The sequence below is a fragment of the Dryas octopetala genome, chromosome 8 (assembly GCF_963921425.1).
Source record: "Dryas octopetala chromosome 8, drDryOcto1.1, whole genome shotgun sequence".
Lineage (NCBI taxonomy): Eukaryota > Viridiplantae > Streptophyta > Magnoliopsida > Rosales > Rosaceae > Dryas > Dryas octopetala.
The window spans coordinates 18,974,464-18,995,225 of record NC_141373.1 but is presented as its reverse complement, the minus strand read 5'-3'; the positions used below and the strand labels follow the sequence as shown (position 1 = coordinate 18,995,225).

General features: G+C 35.7%; 1 protein-coding gene and 1 pseudogene across 3 annotated transcripts; both read left to right on the top strand.

Annotated features, from left to right (window-relative positions):
• Positions 1-10,128: 10,128 nt before the first annotated feature.
• On the top strand, positions 10,129-13,583 carry LOC147277795 (PHD finger-containing protein 1-like). 3 transcript variants are annotated; one of them, XM_086255000.1, is made up of 6 exons: positions 10,129-10,383; positions 11,518-11,603; positions 12,112-12,570; positions 12,675-12,896; positions 12,998-13,122; positions 13,199-13,583. In XM_086255000.1, exons 1-6 carry the CDS (start codon positions 10,381-10,383, stop codon positions 13,390-13,392), a joined length of 1,089 nt encoding a protein of 362 aa, XP_086111126.1. In that variant the 5' UTR covers positions 10,129-10,380; the 3' UTR covers positions 13,393-13,583. The 3 variants fall into 3 exon arrangements, with proteins under 3 accessions (XP_086111126.1, XP_086111125.1, XP_086111127.1); XM_086254999.1 differs by having other exon boundaries at positions 13,193-13,583; XM_086255001.1 differs by having other exon boundaries at positions 13,207-13,379.
• A 2,780-nt stretch (positions 13,584-16,363) lies between these two features.
• LOC147277794 (uncharacterized) lies at positions 16,364-20,611 on the top strand (annotated as a pseudogene).
• The last annotated feature ends 151 nt before the right edge of the window (positions 20,612-20,762 follow it).

Genomic DNA, 20,762 nt, shown 5'->3' with positions numbered 1-20,762 from the left:
AGGGAGAACTGGGATATGGATGAACTCATTGGTATTTGTGTTCAAGAACAGACTAGGATGAAGAAGGAGAAGGAGTCCAACCATGTGCATCTCACTACCAATGTTCCCAAACACAATTCAGCCAAACCAAATCATGCTGCTGCCAACCATAAGGCTAATCCTCATCCTAAGAGGTCTAACATCTTAAAACCAAACAAAACTATTGATTTTAAATGTTATTTCTGTGATAAGGCAGGACACCTCAAAAGGAATTGCACTAGGTATAAAAAAGTGGGTAGAGAAAAAGGCAACTAAAGGTAAATTAAATTCTGTTCTAGTTTGTTTTGAGTCAAGTTCTATAACTGTCCCTTCAAATTCCTAGTGGATTGACACTGGTTCTTCAATCCATGTTTCTACTTCTATGCAGGACTTCGTAAGCCAGAAGACACCAAGTAAAGAGCAAGCTTATGTCTTCGTAGGGAATGGCAAGAAGGTTCCAGTCCATGCAGTAGGAAGTGTTAGGCTTCAATTAGGTTTAGGTTTTCAATTAGAATTGGAAAATGTTGCTTTTGTACCTTCCATGAGAAGGAATTTGATTTCAGTTTCTCAACTAGTTAGGAAAAATTCCCATTTTGAATTTTCTGGTGTAGGATTTGATTTATTTCTAAATAAAGTTTTAGTTGGCAATGGTTTTCTAGTTGATAATCTTTTTCAGTTAAATTGTGCTTCTAATAATTTCACTTTTAATGTTGATTTAACTGGACATAAACGCATTCAACATCATGAAATCTCTTCCAGATTGTGGCACAAGAGATTAGGCCACATATCTAAGGAGAGAATGCAACTTCTAGTCAAAGAGGAGATTCTTCCTTACTTAGACTTTACAGATTATGGAGATTGTATTGAATGCATTAAAGGAAAATTGACAAACACTAGAAAACTAGGATCCACACGCAGTCAAGGACTTTTACAGATTATTCACACTGATATTTGTGGTCCTTTTCCAACTGAAACTCTAGAAGGTCATAGGTATTTCATCACTTTTATTGATGACTACTCAAGATTCTGCTATCTCTACCTAATACCAACTAAATCTAGTGCATTTGAGGTGTTTAAAGTATACAAAACAGAAGTTGAAAATCAGTTAAACTTAAAGATTAAGGTGTTAAGATCTGATAGGGGAGGAGAATACTATGGCAGGTATGATGAGCAAGGAAGACATCCTTCTCCATTGGCTCGTTATTTGCAAGATTGTGGTATTGTTGCACAATACACAAATCCTGGAACACCTCAACAAAATGGTGTTGCTGAGAGAAGAAATAGAACACTAAAGGACATGGTTAGAAGCATGATCTGCAACACTAACTTGCCTAAATTCCTATGGGGAGATGCTATCAAAACAGCCAATTACATATTAAATAGAGTGCCTAGCAAAGCAGTTTCTAAAACACCTTTCGAGTTGTGGAATGCAAGGAAACCTAGCCTAAACCACCTACATGTTTGGGGCTGCAAAGCTGAAGCTAAAATATATAATCCAGACTTAGCCAAGTTAGATCCTAAGACTGTAAGTTGTAGGTTTATTGGCTATGCAGATAGGACTAAAGGTTTTCGTTTTTACTGCCCTCATCACACCAATAGGATTGTAGAAACAGGGAAAGAAAAATTTATAGAGTTTGATTGTGGTGGTTTTCAAGTAAATACAGATTTTGTTTTTGAAGAGGAAGGGGATATAGGTTCAGTTTTAGACAATACTGCTGCCAACACTTCTGATCCTATTCTGACTTATCCTTTTTCTAGTTTGCCATTACCTAATAACAATGACAGACTTCAGATAGACAATCATAATATGGAAGTTGTAAATTAAGAGCCAAACATTGATGTCTTGCAGCCACAACAAGGAGGGGTTAGAAGATCCAATAGGGAGAGAAGACCTACTACACATCCGGACTTTGTGTACTTAAATGAAACTAATTTTGATGAGTTTGTTTTTGAGGATCCTATCAATTATAAACAAGCAATGACTGCTGAACATTCTGATTAGTGGCTAGAGGCTATGCAAAGTGAGTTGCAATCTATGAGACACAACAAAGTATGGGAGTTAGTAGAGCCGAGACAAGGATTGAAGCCTATAGGGTGTAAGTGGGTGTTTAAAACTAAGAGAAACTCTAAGGGAAATGTAGAAAGACATAAGGCAAGGTTGGTGGCTAAAGGGTTTACACAGCAAGAAGGGATTGATTTTAATGAAACCTTTTCTCCAGTTTCATCTAAGGATGCTTTTAGGGTCATCATGGCTTTAGTGGCCCATTTTGATTTATTCTTGCATCAGATGGATGTCAAGACAGCATTCCTTAATGGCGAGTTGACTGAGGAGATATATATGCAGCAGCCAGAAGGTTTCATAGTAGAAGGGAGTGAGCATTTGGTGTGTAGGTTAAAGAAATCTATATATGGACTAAAGCAGGCTTCTCGACAGTGGTATTTGAAGTTTGATGGTATTATTACTTCTCATGGTTTTGTTGAGAACAAGCTGGATGAATGTATATATTTGAAATTCAGTGGGAGTAAGTTCATTTTTCTTGTTCTTTATGTGGACGACATACTGCTGGCTAGTAGTGATGAGAGTCTTTTGCATGAAACTAAGGATTTTCTGTCCAAAAATTTTGATATGAAAGATTTAGGTGAAGCAGCCTATGTCTTAGGGATTGAAATTCACAGAGATAGTGCTAGAGGGTTACTAGGCTTGTCACAAAAGGCTTATATAGAAAAGGTATTGAAGAAGTTTAATTTGGCAAACAGTCATGGTGTTGAGGTTCCTATTTCAAAGGGAGATAAGTTAAGCAAGAAAGACAGTCCAAAGAATGAAGCTGAGAGAGCAGAAATGAAGGAGAAACCATATGCTTCAGTAGTGGGAAGCATTATGTATGCACAAGTGTGTACACGACCTGATTTGGCTTTTCCAATCAGTGTTTTAGGAAGATACCAATCTGATCCAGGACTTGCACATTGGAAGGCTGCTAAAAAGGTGTTGAGATACTTACAAAGAACTAAAGAGCACATGTTAGTTTTTAAAAGGGGGGATGTTTTAGAACTGGTTGGTTATCTAGATTCTGATTTCGCAGGTTGCAAAGATACTTCAAAGTCAACCTCTAGTTTTGTTTTCATGTTAGGAGGGGGCGCTGTAGCTTGGAAGAGTGTAAAACAGTCCACTGTGGCTACTTCCACAATGAATGCAGAGTTTGTAGCATGTTATGAAGCTACTGTCCATGCCATTTGGTTGAGAAATTTTATTCTAGACCTAAGAGTAATCAGCAGCATAGCAAGACCAATTCAGTTATATTGTGATAACAATGCAGCAGTTTTCTTTTGCAAAAACAATAAGAGGTCTTCGGGTATCAAGCACATTGACACTAAATATCTGCTAGTAAGGGAGAAGGTTAGAGAAGGGCTCACAAAGATTGATTACATAAGCACTACAGAGATGTTGGCTGATCCATTGAATAAGGCAGTACCAAATTCAGTTTTCCTACAGCATATCAAGAACATTGGTGTTCTGTTAAGTTTTGAAGATGCTTTGAGTTAGTGGGAGTTGTCTAGTCATGATTTTGCTTTAAGAGTTTGTTTTATTTTCGAAATTTTTGATATATTTTTGGTTTGGATCAGTTAACAATTTTAAGTCTTTCATTTTGAGTATTACAATATATATGACAGATGTTTTTATTTAAAGAGCTTACCATTAAGCACTAAGGAAGATTACATTGTAATCATTAAAGAGGACCAAGATATGACCAGTGAGATTCTTCACAATTCAGCTCACATGTCATACAATTTAATTCATAACTTGTTGGTACTTTGTGTAATTGTTATTGCTTATGGTGGTTATAGGTGGATGATACCATCATATTGGAAATCATGTCTATAGCCCTATGAGTATATAATGATCAACACTGAGTTTGAAATAGGTATAGTTACAGGTTGTTTCACTAACTGTGCACATAAGGAAATCGATTTTTAGTTGCAAAGAAAGGTGTAAATAGGTGTGGCACTCAAGTGGGAGAATGTAAGACCTTATTTGAGTTAGCAACCTATTTAATCACTTATACAACTAAGAATTCAAGTGGGAAACTAACTTGTACAGCCTGGTACTTAAGGTGAAGTAGGAATCCTAATTAACAAGGAATACCTATTGCATAAGGTTATGGAATCCAGAGGTGATAAGGCTGACTTCAGGTAATTCTTTATGGGCAAGAAACCTAGGAGTTGTCACCTATAAATATACAGCCAGGGTCCCCTCTCTTATGTACAATTACAAGCATAAAAGATCCTACCCCATATAGGCAGTGCATATAAAGATACAGAGAGAGAGGAAGACTCACGGCTGGTTTTGGCTTTGCATCAAACACTTTGACTGCATCTTGATTCTCACGAGCTATCTACAATGGCATCACAAGGTAAGTGCCTTTATACCTGCATATTAAGAATTACAACAAATCATAGATTGTTTATCATCAACCATTTTACTACAATATTATATGTACTCATTGGTTATTATGTTGCTTGAAATATATTCACGTGAATCAAGGAACAAACATCCTTTTGGTGTGCGTCAAGCATGCCAGTACACAGTCGAAGGCTAACCATGTAAAAATGAATTTCGCACATAGATCTAACTTTGAATCAAATGATTATGGTTGAGGAAGGAATGAATTTCGGCCTTAGGTCCACATTGTTTTGGTTGTAAGGACTTTTGGTGGTGCTCTTCGTTCAGTGTGATGGTGATACAATGTGTAAATGTAAAAGTGCAAGTAATGGGTGTGAAATTGAAGTCTAACAAGTAGCAATAAACTATAAAGGTGACTTTGAAACAAAGACAATCTTCTAAATTAACAATGACAATGCGAGTACAAATGGTAAAATGTATAACTTAAAATAACAAAATTAAAATGCATAAAAGTAAATTACGAATAAAATAAAGTACAATAAAATTAAATTGGATAAAGTAAGGGAGCCGATATTGACACTCTACAAAAGTCTTTATGCTAACCATCCTATTATTTATTGAGATAAAATGTCAAGAATATCCACATCTTTATCTTTAGATCTTTCATCTATCCAACCTGTGATTTTTCTCTACCATCTTCATTGCCGACCAATTCCACTTAAGATGATTATCAAAATTCTTTTATTTTTACTCTATTAATAGAATCTGTAAATATTACAATCTTTAATCTATGACAACATTAGTGATGAATGGATTAAAGCCAAGGAAGCAAGTTTTTCCCCTGCACTTCGAGAGCTAAGAGATGAATACAATTGGGATGGGTTGAAATTGGGTTCTTTGATGTGGAGGATTCTTGGAGGTTGAGAATATGTCATCTTCACCAAAAAATCTGGGTTTGGCTCATCTCTTTCAAAGGGGGTAACTGTAGAGTATGCTTGCAGGTTGCAAAGCCTTATGCGATATGTCTATCATGTGTTCAGGTTCGGGTTTGTCTTTGTCGTCCTTTATATAGTGTGTTTTATTTTTATTTTTTTACCAATCTTTATGTAGTGTGAATTGTGTGGTTTGATTATGAAAGCCTTGAGATTGTCAGAGGTACTATTATTAATGGAGACAATTGAGTTGATGATTATCTCAGGTGAAATTTGTGGTTGATGGGAGATGGGTGAAGCAAAACACCATCATTTGGGTTGAAACTCAAAATCTTTGATTAAGCAAAGCCACCAAACAGTGCTTATTAATCTTAAACAACACAACACAGTGTCTAGTGCGCATTGTTGTTAAAGTTATGGTTTGTGTGGTTGTGCATTTGAGAAGAGTTTTTATTTTTAAAAAATTACATATAAGCTAAATATATATAAGTCCTATAAAACTAGATCCCACAACCTTAAGTGGTTCTCATTAATTTGTTTGTGCCAAGCGAGAGTGGAGGAGCCTTAAATGAAAGGATTCACTCAGATATGTTAACATCATTGACTTTTAGCTTATTCACTATCTCCAAACCGTGAGATACTTCTTTTATTATATTTAAAAATTAGGCTCAAGTACATTTACAGAGTTAATTACACTTACACCCCTTGAGGTTTATCGTCTTTTCACATAACCCCCTGTGGTTTCAAAAATTACACATACACCTCTTGAGGTTTCAAAACTATTGCATATAACCCCCTACAAGAAAAATAAATAAATAAACAAAAAATAAAATATTTATATTGAAGTTAGACCTTACACCTTAAGTAATCTTATTAGGCCATTTCACCCCTTAGCATGCTTTTTTGCATAATTTTTCATAATTTTTCATCTCATATAGGGGGTTATATGCAATAGTTTTGAAACCTCAAGGGGTGTATGTGTAATTATTGAAACCCCAGGGGGTGTATGTGAAAAAACGATAAACCTCAGGGGGTGTAAGTGTAATTAACTCACATTTACATCTATTAACTATAGGGTCTATTTCAAGTTGGTCCACGAATTATAAAACATTTCAAATTTCTCTATTAACTAACAAAAAACATACATAATGGTACACAAAACCGGGTTGACGAATAAAACCGAACCGGACCGGACTATTTATATATTTTATTATATAGTATATATTATATAAAAAAGATGTAAGGTGTTTTTTGTACATGCTAAGGTTTGAACCCATGACCACTTGAGGAGAGTCAAAGTGTGAATTTCTAGTATACCACTTAATCAATTGTGATATTTAAGTATATGTAATATATTTATAGACATATTGATATTTGAAATATAATAATTTATAAAATTAAATATATTTTATATATGATTTTGTTTTTAAAGATATTATTTTAGATCTCTATTTAAATATTATTATTGCAAAAAGTCTTAAAATATTACTAGTTTATAATTGGGAAAATGTTAGTAAAAAGACTATAACTATATTCCTATTTTCAGTTGAGGATCCCGTTTTCACTTTACTTTAATCAAGGACTATTATTTTTCAAGTGCTTTAATCAAAGATAATCCGTCAATTCTGTCAAAACTTTGGTTAAAATTGATCACGGGACCAATTTATAAGGGCAAAAAAGTCTTTTCTCATAAAAAAATAAATCTAAATAAATTTAAACAAATTTAAAAAAAAAAAAAAAAAATTCCCTCCATCTCCCACCCTCGCCACCCCCTGCACCATATCGACCCAACATTCCCCCTACCCAGCCCAGCCCCTCCCCTCCCCTCCTCTCTCCTCTCATCTCCTCTCATCTCCTCTCTCTCTCTCTCTCTCTCTCTCTCTCATATCTATCTCTGCCTCTTTTATCTTTCTCCTTTTCTCTGCCCCCCAGCCAGCTCCCCTTACCCCCTCCCCGTCATAGTCACCCATCCTCGCCCCTCCTCCCCCTATACCATCGCCATCCCTCCCCCCTCCCCCACCCGTCCCAGCCCTGGCCCCATCCAGCTCTACCACCCCTGGCCCCGTCGCAAAACCCAGTCACACCCATCCCCAGCCCCGTCTAGATCAGAGAGAGCGAGAACGCGAGAGAGAAAGTGAGAAAGAGAGAGAGAGGCGGCAGATGGAGAGAATAGCCGTTGCTGCCGCTGCCGGGGAAGTGAGGAGTTGTCGGCCGTTGGGTGAGGAGGCACGACGAGAGTGAGGGAGGGGTGGGGCAGGGATGAGTTTGATTTTGTTTTACTTTTATTTGTTTTTTCATTGTTTTTTATTTATTAGTTTTAGTTTTAGTTTTATTTGTTTACTTAGTTTAGTTTTATTTTTTGTGATTATTTAGTTTTACTTTTTTAATTATTTTTTAGAATAATAGACAGTTTTACCCTTAAAATTGGCCATGTGCTAAGCACATGATCAATTTTTAACGGAAAATTTGACGGAGTTGACGAAATATTCTTGATTGAAAAACTTGAAAAATAATAGTCCTTGATTGAAGCAAAGTGAAAACGGAATCCTCAACTAAAAATAAGAGTATAGTTATAGTCCTTTTGCTAACATTTTTCCTTTATAATATATAGTTTCTATATTGTAAAAATATTACTAAAGTCTAAAACTATAATTTATAATTTATATACTAAAATTATTATAGCATAGGGTTACTTTTTAAGGTATAAGGTTTCAGACTTTATGGTTTAGGGTATAAGGTTATGATGTAGAATACCAATTATAATTTTATAAATTATTATATTTCAAGTATCAGTATGCCTATAAATATATTGTATGTACTTATATATTATAAGTGGCTAAGTGGTGTAGTGGAATTCACACTTTCACGCTCCTCAGGTTATGGGTTTGAACCCCAGTATGTGTAAAAAAAAAAAAAAAAAAACCTAACACCTTTTTTATTCAATGTATATAACTTTTATATAATAGATAATAGGGAAAATTACAGTTTAGTCCTTCTAATATTTTTTATTTAGAAAAAAACATTATGACTTTTTTTTTTCCCAAATAAAGTACTTATTTTTTCAATAAAGCCCTTTGACCATTGCCTTGTCAAAGAAATATATCGTTATTTTTTTATTTTTTGAGGGTATAGGGTATAGAATGAGGTTTGTGGAGGCTACATATTAGGTTTTAACTCTGAGATTTTGAGCTCTGCCAAAAATCTCAAAGTTAAAACCTAATATAAAGTCGACAAATCAGGGCTTGAGAAGAAATAAAAATGCACTGCTGAACATTCGAAATTGACCGTCAAGGGCTCGACACCTGGTATGTGTGAAAAAATTGAAACTAATGGACCAATTTTATCTAATATGGAATTGTTACAATATTATTAGACTTTAGTTAGAATTTTAAAAGTCATAAGACTTTATTTAGTAAATTGTTAAATTAAATGATCTAAATGGAAGTTTCCCTATATAATATATAATAAAAATAAAAATATATATAAATAGTCCGGTCTGTTTTTTTCGTCAACCCGATTTTGTTAATTATTATGTATGTTTTTTGTTAGTTAATGAGGAAATTTGAAATGTTTTATAGTTCGTAGACTAATTTGAAATGAACCCTATAGTTAATGGGAAAATTTAAAATATTTTACAATTTGTAAACTAACTTGAAATGGACCCTATAATTAATGGACGTAAATATACTTCAGCCATATATAATATGTATGCCTAGCTTTCATTAACAAGTTGTATTGTTTCATATTTGATCATTACCCATGGTCATAAAAAGGACTTTTAAGCATTGAATAAGACCCTTGCCATAACCAAAGCATACCTTTATGTTCACTCACACTCCCCGAGATGATCTCCTCACAAGCTGCGTTAGATAGAGAGAGAATTTTAGAAAGGAAGGGGATGATAGAGAGGCCAGGAGAGTGGATGAAGGAAAGCTGCGTGAGTTCTATTTTTGTACGGGTTAGTAATTTAAAAAAGATTATTAAATAATAAAATATGTGCATTGAATTAATCGGATGCTTACACAATACACAGTCTTTCACAATTCCTTTAGTTCTCGTAGGAGCCACTTTAACTTTTCTTAATAGGTGCCTTCCTGCATTATTGCGCCTGTTATAGTAGTATTATTGTCTGCAAAGGTGTTGAGTGGCAGTGCCTTTCTGCATTATTGCTCCGTATTTATGAACTCGTGACTTTCTCGTAAACCCAGGCAAACCAGCACTCAAGAGACTTATGATATGTTTATTAATTTGTAATCGATTTAGGAGAAATTAAATTAATGAAAAATTAAATTAAGAATGAATTAAATTGAAGAGTAATTAGATCGATGAATAATTAGATTTCTATTAGAACTGTTTACTAAACTATTTAGAATTAGAGTATAAGTGATATTATATAAGTATTTAATTACTAAAATATATTTATTTTAAATAAATTATTTTATATATTAGTTAATAATGTGAGAATATAATAGAAAAAAATAAGGAATTAAATTCTTTCAAAATAAAGAATTGCATTATCACCTCTTATTTAAGAATTCAATTTTTCTAAAATAAATAGTTGAATTTTTAATTTCATATGAGCTTCATTTATGTTTTTATTCTTATATGGTTAATAAATAAATAAGTAATCCGTAATCAAAATTAAATTTCTTATTTTAATTTCTATTACAGATTAATAAAGATGTCATTAAATAACAAATATTTTCATTGTTCAGTCCCCACCACGTCTGTTTTAGACTTTCCCTCCTATTATTTTTCCCCCAAAATATAAATATTTTAATTTTTTCTCTCATTTCGTTTTAGGAAGCTCTTTAGGGGTTTATCTTGTGAGTTGTGACCGACAGAATCCCAGATTTGCTGCAAACTTAATTCCTTACCTGACCTTTCAAAGATGGCCTCTTCGAAACCCTAATTCCATTGGTTCCTCTGTGTGATCTTACTCTCACATTATCGCTCTTAATTGGCCGCATTGCAGTTCCTTTCTCAGAAAATTGAGGGGTTTCATGTTGCGCTCTTGAGCTACTTCACACTATGGTATGCTTCTTTTTCCTACTTCGCATTTTAAATTTTGTGCAATTTTTCCAATTCCATATATTCTGTTTTGTTTTGTCCATATTTTTTTTGTGAAAATTTTCGATTTGTTTGGGCTTTTGGGCGAGATTTCTCTGGTTTACTAAATAAACTTGAATGGTCTTTCCTTGAGGTTTAGTATAAACTGCCTTGGTGATTTTTAGGCATATGAAGTGTTTGAGGAAGTGTGATTGTGGGTTTTCAGTTAAGAAAACGAGTTATTATTATTTTTTTTTAAATTAAAGTTTTTGAGAGAGAAGTGGCGGGTGATCTGGGTTTGTGCCATAAAGCAAAGAAACCCTTTTAGCTTGTGCACTTTCTTGTTTGATCTCCTCTAGTTTTGTAGCTGCAAGAATTGTGTTTTTATTGTGAAAGCAATAGATTTGACATATGCTGCGTTTTAGTGATAGAGGGCATTCATCTGTGGCATTTTATAATTTTAGTTTTATCTAGTTTGACTGTGTAACTAGAAAATGGTGTATAAGTCTACTTCGTATGTGAAATAAATAGTTCTTTTCGGCAACTTATACGACAGTATAGAAATTAGTGACTACATATTTTCTTCAGGAAGGTGATGGACCTCGAGTGGCAGAGCAAGAATATTATCTTCGAGGGATTATTAACTCATATGAGGGTTAGATTGTGACGAAAAAAAAAAATTAAAGATTTTAAGTCCCAGGAAGCCATATCCTCGTACAATTCCTCCTAGTTTTGCCACTGTTCTGCACCATTAAAATTTGTGCTAAAAATTAGTGTGACCATAATTAGTAAAAGTTGTCATGGGTTTAAGTAATCCAATAACAGTTGAGTATGGCTCTCCTTGTATTGTATCGTGTCTGGATTTGTTTAAGTGTGGATTGATCATATGATTAAAGGTTAAATGGGGTGAGTTTTATGGATCATTTCCATGTCACTTTAAACTCCAAGGTTATTCTTTTTGGTTGCTTATATGCATCCAATTAATGTGTAAGTTTTTATATATTAGGTTTGGGCTGTGGGGCCTTGAATTTTTGTGTGATTGTCTTTTGTTATTTTGGTACTGAATTATCTATAAATAGAGCCGAAAACGCTAACATCAACTATGGGCTATTGTTGCAGGTGACTGTTTGTCAAAAGTGTGGTGACAGAGGCTACGAAGAACTTTTGATCTACTGTGACAAGTGCCAGGATTATGCTCTGCATCGGTATACCTTGTTTCCATTTTGATTGTGTGTGTGTGGTTTTAACCATGAAAAAGAAGTCATAATACTGTCATTTATGTATTACAATATCCTAAAATAAATTGGCTATATTTCCTAGTTCTTGAAGTTTGGAATTTCAGCAATAAGAAGATAAGGTTTGGAATTTGTCCTTAAGAGTTGTTGCAAAGCAAAGATGCATGACTGAAATGATACTGAAAGTTGAATTCGTGTTACTTGAAGTCATATTTCAAATGCTATGAAATCTTAGCTGCCTGAATCCTCTAACTTTTTCTCCCAACTTTTCTCTTTTCCCAACCTATGTGTCACATGATATGCACACCACATCCTTGCACTAAAAGAACAACCATGTGGTAGAACCCAATGTGAGAATGCCATGTATGTTGGGAAAAAAAAGTTGGGTTAAATAGCATTGTTCTTTTAAAAAAAAAAACAATTTTGTATGGATTATCAATCAACTGATGACTCTTCTCTTTTATTTTCTGTTTTCCAGTTATTGCCTTGATGATGTACCAACAGAAACTTTTTATCATGAAGATCATACTTGGTTTTGTGAGGATTGTGAGCTAAAGATTGTAAAGCCTTCAACTCTTGATAAACCAGAAGAAGTGCGAACCACTCATTCTAGGATAACATCGAAGAAAAAACGTTATAACAAGAAGTTGAAGATGAAGAGGAGATTGAAAAAGAAGAGTAATAGAAAGGATTTCACTAGATCTGTGGCTAAGACAAAAGTGCAGCTATGTGAAGGTAGCCCTTCTGAACACGAGGCTGAGGGCAGTAACAATTGTTATAGTGGTCAGAAGCTTGTTAATCAGTGCAGACAGATTGTTAAAGACCAGGACGTTGCCGAATCTGTTAAAACCTCTCAAATTGGTACTAGTGACCCTTTAAAAATCACAGAATACAATTGTTATGTTGCTGCACAGCCTATCATTGATCCAATCTGGAGGTAAAAATGTCTATCCTTTCTGCCGCTTTGGAATTTATGGTAAACTTGTACAAGCACATCTAGTGCAGGGTATAAATTTGTGAGTTGGTTTGCCTTACTGGCAGGGGAAGTCTAAGCATATTCAACAAAGACTTCAGTATTGTTAGTGGAATTGTAGCCCATCTTTCTAGCTTAGCCTGTCGTAAAGTGCATGACGAAGCAGAATTGTTACCATTACTGCTGTTTCCAGAATTGGTTGGTAGAATTGCTGTGTGGCCAAAAGGTTTTGAGAAGTGCGGACCTAGTGATCAGAGTATTGCACTTTATTTTTTTCCTGACAACGAAAGGTGATTAGATTTAAAAATATTACTTGTTCCCATCTACTTTTTTCGTATGGATCTCTTAAGAAACACTTTTGTTTCCTTTATTTTTTTTTTATTTGGTACAGAGATGAGAAGGATTTTGACAGCCTGGTGGCTTGCATGATCCAGGATGATCAGGCTATGAGAGCTGTGCTGGAAAATGCCGAGCTTTTGGTTTTCACTTCAATTATACTACCAGAGCAATATCGCAGTGAGTCCTGAAATCTTTATTTGTTTAAATTGCATCCTTTCATTGATTGAAAACTGTATATCTGGACAAGTTGCAGGATTTCAGAACAAGATATATCTGTGGGGAGTTTTTAGGGCAAAGCAATTTCCACAATTAACAAATGATAGTGCCTCTGGAGGGGAGAAAGACCTTGCAAAGCCCTTAACCTGTTATAGGCAGAGTCCAGTTAGCCCGTTGAGCAACGATGTTGGTAGTGGTTCTGAATCATTTTATTCGCTATGCACTCATTGATGTGATTCTTTAGTCAAAACCTGTACAGTATGTTTAGTTTTCTGGTGACAAATACAGTAGTTTAACCTGAAGATGCTGATAAAATCAGTGAAGCAGGGATGTATCATGTAAGTATGTAACTGAGTAGGGATTTGACTCTGTACAGTCAAGAAATTATGCAGTAGTGGGATTGCTAGTGTACCCTTTATCTTTCTGGCAGTTATACTTCAGATTAATGATAATTAATTTTTAAAAGATGAAATGGTGTGTTTTCTTGGAATGGAATTTGATATCGTAGAGAATCCTCTCACACACTCTTTTTTTTTTTTTTTTTTTTTTTTTTTTTTTTTTTTTTTTTCTTTTGTTACCCCTTTTCCACAAGATTTGAATCTCAACTGTTTTTAACTTATTAAAATAATCTAAGGTTAATTTTTAATTAAGAGAAATATTAAAACTTTAATTAAAACTTCAGTACAAGAGAATTGAGACTTTCAGTCAAAGAGAAATCAATTGTTAGATTCTGTTGAAATCATCCAATGTTTGAATGGACGAGATTTTAGGAGAATGAGAGAAAAGTAGAGGATCTAGCTCCATTTGATGTATATTGAAGGAATTTAGGTATTTATTTCAAAATTAATTGACAATAGGAGTAGCTAAAACTCTTATAAGCCATTAGGCAAAGTTATGTTTTTTTATTGTGTGACAACATTTCATATTCTCACACGTTTTCGCACATGTGGTGTTATTCAAGCTAAACACGTTCTCACATGTTTCCGCACGTTTTGGTGCAATTTGGTAGAAATTAGACTGAGTATGCACCGAAATGACGTTTCTGTAAGTTCTTAACACCTAATTTGGTTCATTGAAAAAAAAAAAAACCTTTTATATATGCACAACAAGCTATTTAATTGGACAAATTGTACATGTTGACATATTGATGTTTTCACAATAAGGAGAGCCTATTCTCGGAGAGGCTAGTATACATAAAGCCAGAAGGGGGATTGATCACACATGAAGAACAAAGTGCTAGGAACAATTTTTGCATTTACATTAGGCTCAAAACTCACATATATGGCATAATTGGTTCAAACAACTCTTACTATGCTTCTCTCATTCCAATGCATTAAATTGACAAGACTTGTGTAAATGGATTCAAGCAAGGTCTCAAAACTCACTATTATCAAGAGAGAAACTTTCATATTGATAAGTCCATAAATATACACATTTATGTACTCTTTTTACTTAGGTTTTGTAGAAGAATTAGATTTAAAAGGGGCTTATTACTTCACTTTTCTGATTTTCAGCTTTTCTGCGCTCTTAGAAGGTTTTTAAGGGAAAATCAACTTTTCGGAAGAATTTTAGCGCAAGGCCAATTGGAGAGGAAAGCTAACACCTTGAAGTTCAATCTGTGATTTTTCTAGAATTTATTACCGAGCCAATTGGTACAGTTTTACAAGTAAAGTTAGCCCACGTGCAGACATGACAATTTCGTACATGTTACGTGAATATGAAGAAACGGAAGCCTTCCCGAATTTTCCAAGTTACGTGCTATATATGGTTGGAAAGATAAGACATTTATCTTTCTAAAATATATTTTTACTGATTTTTCTAGAAGGCCGAAGATCCCCAAATCGTGTGACAATTGGGCTGAGCTGTATTTCCCTGTGGAGTTAGGAATTGTGATCTTTACTTTCCTATTTGGATTCCTTGTTTACCAAGACTTCTTGAACGACTTTTCAGTCAATTTTAGGGTTTAGGACTTTGATGTAAGTCATATAAAAAGCCAGCCAAGGCCCCATACAAAGGATTCACGCCCTAAGGAGATCAACGGCAAGAGGAGAAAGCTGCCAGCGAGTTCTTTCTTTTCCTTTCTTCTTTTAATTTTCAGTTCTTATGTATTTATTTTTGAGTTCATCCAAGAACATGAGTAACTAATTTCTTGTTAGTTAGGGCTTAATCTTGAAGCCCTAAACATGATTTCAATTCTATAAACAATTTTGAATGGATTTTTCAATTTCTACAAGCGTGATGATTTCGGTTTCTCTATATTATGTGAATTCTGATATTTTGATTCTTTGAGTAGTTAACTTTGAAGCATGTATCGGAATTAAATTGTTGTAGAACATAGGTCAATTGCCATATTGAATGTGCTCTTATTTGCAACTAATAATTGGGTTAAGAACTAGTTATGAGAAATCGATTCTTGAATTCCTAATAACAAATGCCATGTTTTAGGGTTTTGTGACACTCATATTCTCTTTGATCTTAATGGATTTTTGATTGTTAATTTGAGTAGATGCCATACTGGATTTCAATTAAGAATACACGTATTGATGTAAATGTCATACACCTTATATACACTTAAGAGAGAATCATACAACTTGAGTCAAATGCCATGATCTTGTTGTGAGTGTCGTCATCATATGCTTGCTAGAAATTGATTATCTATTGTTGTTTTTGGATTGATTGATTGTTTGGAGGTGAATAGTGAGTCCTAGCTATTGTTTTTGATTGATTTTAAACCAATTTCTCTTAAACTCTAATTTAAATTCTGTTTTGTTTTCTTTTCCTTGTTTTGTTTTATTTACAAAATCAAATCAAAACCCCTTGGTGTTGGCGTGTGTGTGGAAGTCCTTGTGATTTCAATCTTTATTTTGTTTTCATGTTTAATTGTGTTCTAGTTTTCTTTGTGTGACATTGATAAACATCTCTTTAGATTACAATCTCTGTGGGAATGACCCTTGCTTGCTTACTATACTATCATTTGATTTGTGCACTTGCAAGGTTTTAATATTGTTGTTAAAAATTACCAACAAGTTTTTGGCGCCGTTGCCGGGGATTGTTTATCTAATTAAGTTTTGTTTTCAATTTCAGGTATATGCTGGGTCGTCGTTCGCAAGGTTCCAAGCTTATACCATACGACCCTGAACTAGAGAATACACTTCGTTATCTCCGCCGAGATAAAAATACGCAAGCTACACTTCCAATCAAGATGGGAGATGAGTTGGCACTCAACAACCTCACCCGACCTTTGAAGGATTTCACGGTTCCTAAAGCATTGGACCAACCGTCTTGCATTGCGTATCCAGCCACTACAACCACCTTTGAGATCAAGAGTGGCACCATTCACCTTTTGCCGCAATTCTATGGCAAGCTTGGGGATGATCCTCACATACACATCAAGGATTTCTTTGCCGTGTGCACGACTATGCACAATAGAGGGATTAGTGATGAGGCAATCCGATTGCGTTTGTTTCCATTCTCACTCAAGGAACAAGCCAAGGAGTGGCTCTATTCTTTACCTAGTGCATCTATCACCACATGGACAGAATTGGCTTCCAAGTTCCTTGCAAAGTTCTTTCCAGCTCAAAAGACAAACCGTATTAGGAAAGAGATCATGGGAGTGCAGCAACTAGATGGAGAATTATTTCATGAGTATTGGGATCGGTTTCAGAGACTCCTAGCTTCGTGCCCTCATCACCAAATTGAAGATTGGCTACTTTGCAATACTTTTATGAGGGATTACTCGATTTAGAGAGGATGATGGTTGATGCAACTAGTGGAGGAGGCTTGATGAACAAGAGTGCTACTCAAGCTAAGGAGATGTTTGAGAACATTGCAGCAAACTTTCAACAGTTTAATTACCGGAGAGCTCCCCCAAAGAAAGCAGGTGTTTATGAGGTAAGTGTTAGTGATATTGGTCCTCAAATAGCTAATTTGACTAACCTTGTTAAGTAGTTGATCCCTCAAGCACAAGTGTGTGCTGTGTGTGCTAATCCCGGACATCCTACGGAATCTTGTCCAAGTTTGTATGGTGATGGAGAAGAGATGGCTCAAGCACACTATATGCAGCAACAAAAGCCAAGGAATGATCCATTTTCTAACACCTATAATCCGGGATGGCGGCAACACCCTAACTTTGGATGGAAGAACAACCAAAACGTGCAAACAACCCCGGTTCAACAAAATCAGTTTGTTCCTCAACAAAATGCACCACCACCACCTCCTAGGGAAGGTAAGTCTTTAGAAGAGTTAGTTAATTCTTTGGCATTAAGCACTCAAGGTTTTATACAGGAAACAAGGCAAACACATGCACAAATGTCTACAGCAATCAAGAGCCTTGAAAACCAAGTTGGACAAATTGCAGCCTCCTTGAGTCAAAGAGAGCCAAGACAGCTTCCAAGCCAAGTAATTCCAAATCCTAATGGAGGCTATGAAACCACAAAGGCGATTACTCTTCGAAGTGGAAAGGAGGTGGGAAAAGATGACAATAAGGAGATAAATTCAACCAAAACTGTGGTTGCCCCCTCTCCCAAGCTTACGGTTCCAAGTGACAACTCTAAGGTAAGTTCTCTTTTGGATCATTCGATTACTTCAAAGGTTCCTTTTCCTCGTAGGTTTTTGAATTCAAAGAAGGAGCAAGTTTCAAAGGATATCCTAGAGACTTTCCGAAAAGTGCAAGTGAACATTCCCTTACTCGATGCAATCCAGCAAATTCCAAGCTATGCAAAATTCCTCAAAGATCTTTGTACAAATAAAATGAAGTTCAAAGAGCATGAAACTGTGGCCTTAAGTGAAGAAGTTTCAGCCGTGCTATTGCGTAAATTGCCTCCTAAACTAAAGGATCCAGGGAGTTTTACTATACCTTGTCTCATTGGAAATCGAAGGTTTGAACATGCTTTATTAGATTTAGGTGCTTCAATTAATTTGATGCCTTTTTATGTTTTTGAATCCTTAAATTTAGGTGAGCTTAAGAAGACTTCCGTGAGCATACAATTGGCTGATCGATCAATCAAGTATCCTAAGGGAGTGTTGGAAGATGTTTTGGTCAAGGTGAATGAGCTAATTTTTCCAGCCGACTTTCTAGTGCTCGAGATGGAGGAAGTTCCTATTCCTGGAAAAGACCTTCCATTGATTCTAGGACGTCCATTCATGCGAACAGCAAGGACAAAAATTGATGTGTATGAAGGCACTCTCACAATGGCATTCGATGAGGAAACCGTGGAGTTTAAGGTATTTGATGCTTTAAAATATCCTAATGACGATCATGCTTGTTTTTCCATATATGTACTTGAGCAGATGGTACAAGAAACGTTTAATGTATCACAAGGAGAGACGTCATTGGTAAGGGCACTCATCCAAAGCCCTCAAACTGTGAACAAATAAGGAAACACAGCTGTACTTGAAGCTGTGAATATGCTTGAGGCCTTGCCTCCCCAAAGAGGTAAGTCTAACTCTATTTTTGAGCCTCTTCCATTATCTACTAATAAGCTTGTTCCTTCTATTGTGAAGGCACCACAGGTTGAGCTAAAACCCCTTTCGAAGAACTTGAAATATACATATTTAGGTAACGAAACGACGCTGCCTGTGATCATTGCTTCAAATTTGAGTGCATCCGAAGAAGACAAACTAATTCAAGTTCTAAGGGAGCACAAGACTGCCCTAGGTTGGACCATTGCAGACATCAAAGGAATAGGCCCTACAAAGTGCATGCATAGGATCCTTTTAGAGGGGGAATCGAAACCTACAAGGGAAGCCCAAAGGAGGTTGAATCCGGTGATGAAAGAAGTCGTTAAGAAGGAAGTTTTGAAGCTTTTGGACGTGGGAATTATATACCCCATTTCGAATAGCAAGTGGGTGAATCCCGTCCAAGTTGTTCCCAAGAAATCCGGAATTACCGTTGTGAAGAATGAAGACAATGAGTTGGTGCCTCAAAGAATTCAAACGGATTGGAGAGTATGCATAGACTATAGAAAGCTCAATACCACGACACGTAAGGATCACTTTCCGTTACCATTTATTGATCAAATGCTTGAGCGTCTTGCAGGTCATAGTCATTATTGCTTTTTGGATGGATACTCTGGATACAATAATTGCCATTGCTCCGGAAGATCAAGAAAAGACCACCTTCACCTGTCCATTTGGTACAGTTTCTTATAGGCGTATGCCTTTTGGTTTATGTAACGCACCTGCCATTTTTCAACGTTGCATGATGTCAATTTTTTCTGATATGGTGGAGGAGATAATAGAGGTATTTATGGATGATTTTTCTGTTTTTGGTGATTCATTTGATATTTGTCTTCACAACCTCTCTTTAGTGTTAAAAATGTGTCAGGAATGCAATTTAGTGCTCAACTGGGAGAAGTGCCACTTCATGGTACAGCAGGGTATTGTATTAGGTCACATTATCTCTTGTAGGGGTATTGAAGTGGACAAGGCAAAAATCGACATTGTGAGAAGCTTGCAGCCCCCCAAAACCGTGAAGGAGATTAGGTCATTCCTAGGACATACAGGGTTCTATAGGCGTTTCATCAAGGACTTTTCAAAGATATCAAGGCCCCTATGTCGGTTGCTTGGCAAAGATGTGGAATTCGAGTTTAATGAAGAGTGCTTGGCTGCATTTAACAAGCTTAAGAAGCTTTTGACATCTGCCCCTATCATGCAGCCGCCAGATTGGAATTTTCCTTTTGAGAGCATGTGTGACGCCTCAGATTATGCAGTGGGGGCCGTGCTTGGACAAAGGGTGCACAATGTACCACATACCATCTATTATGCCTCCCGGACTTTGAATGATGCTCAGTTGAATTATTCAACTACGAAAAATGAGTTGCTTGCTGTTATTTTTGCTTTAGAGAAATTTAGATCATATCTTATTGGCACTAAAGTAATTGTATTCTCTGATCATACAACACTTAGGTACCTCCTCCACAAGAAGGACGCCAAGCCGCGATTGATTCGGTGGACTCTCTTGCTTTAAGAATTCGATTTGGTGATTAGAGACAAGAAAGGGAGTGAAAACGTGGTGGCTGACCATTTGAGTAGGTTGGTGCACGGATCCAATGAAGAAGAGGACATGCTTCCTCTACGTGAAAGTTTCCCCGATGAGCAACTCTTTACCCTCGAAGCCAAGGACCCTTGGTATGCTGACATTATCAATTATAAGGCTTCAAAACTGGTTCCGGAGCATCTCACTCGAGCTCAAAAGGATAAGCTTGTCAAAACAAGTAAGTATTATGTTTGGGATGATCCATACATATGGAAATATTGTCCAGATCAGATTGTTAGAAGGTGCGTGTCCGAATCTGAATTTAATTATATACTTACCTTTTGTCATTCATCTGCATGTGGTGGACATTTTGGTACTAAGAAAACAGACATTAAAGTATTACAATGTAGTTTTTATTGGCCTAGCTTGTTCAAAGATGCATATACTTATTGTTCCACATGTGATAGATGTTAAAGAACCGGTAACATTAGCTCTAGGAATCAAATGCCTTTAACGCCTATCCTTACTGTTGAAATATTTGATGTGTGGGGCATTGATTTTATGGGACCATTCCCTTCCTCTTATGGCTTTATTTACATTCTCCTTGCTGTTGACTATGTCTCCA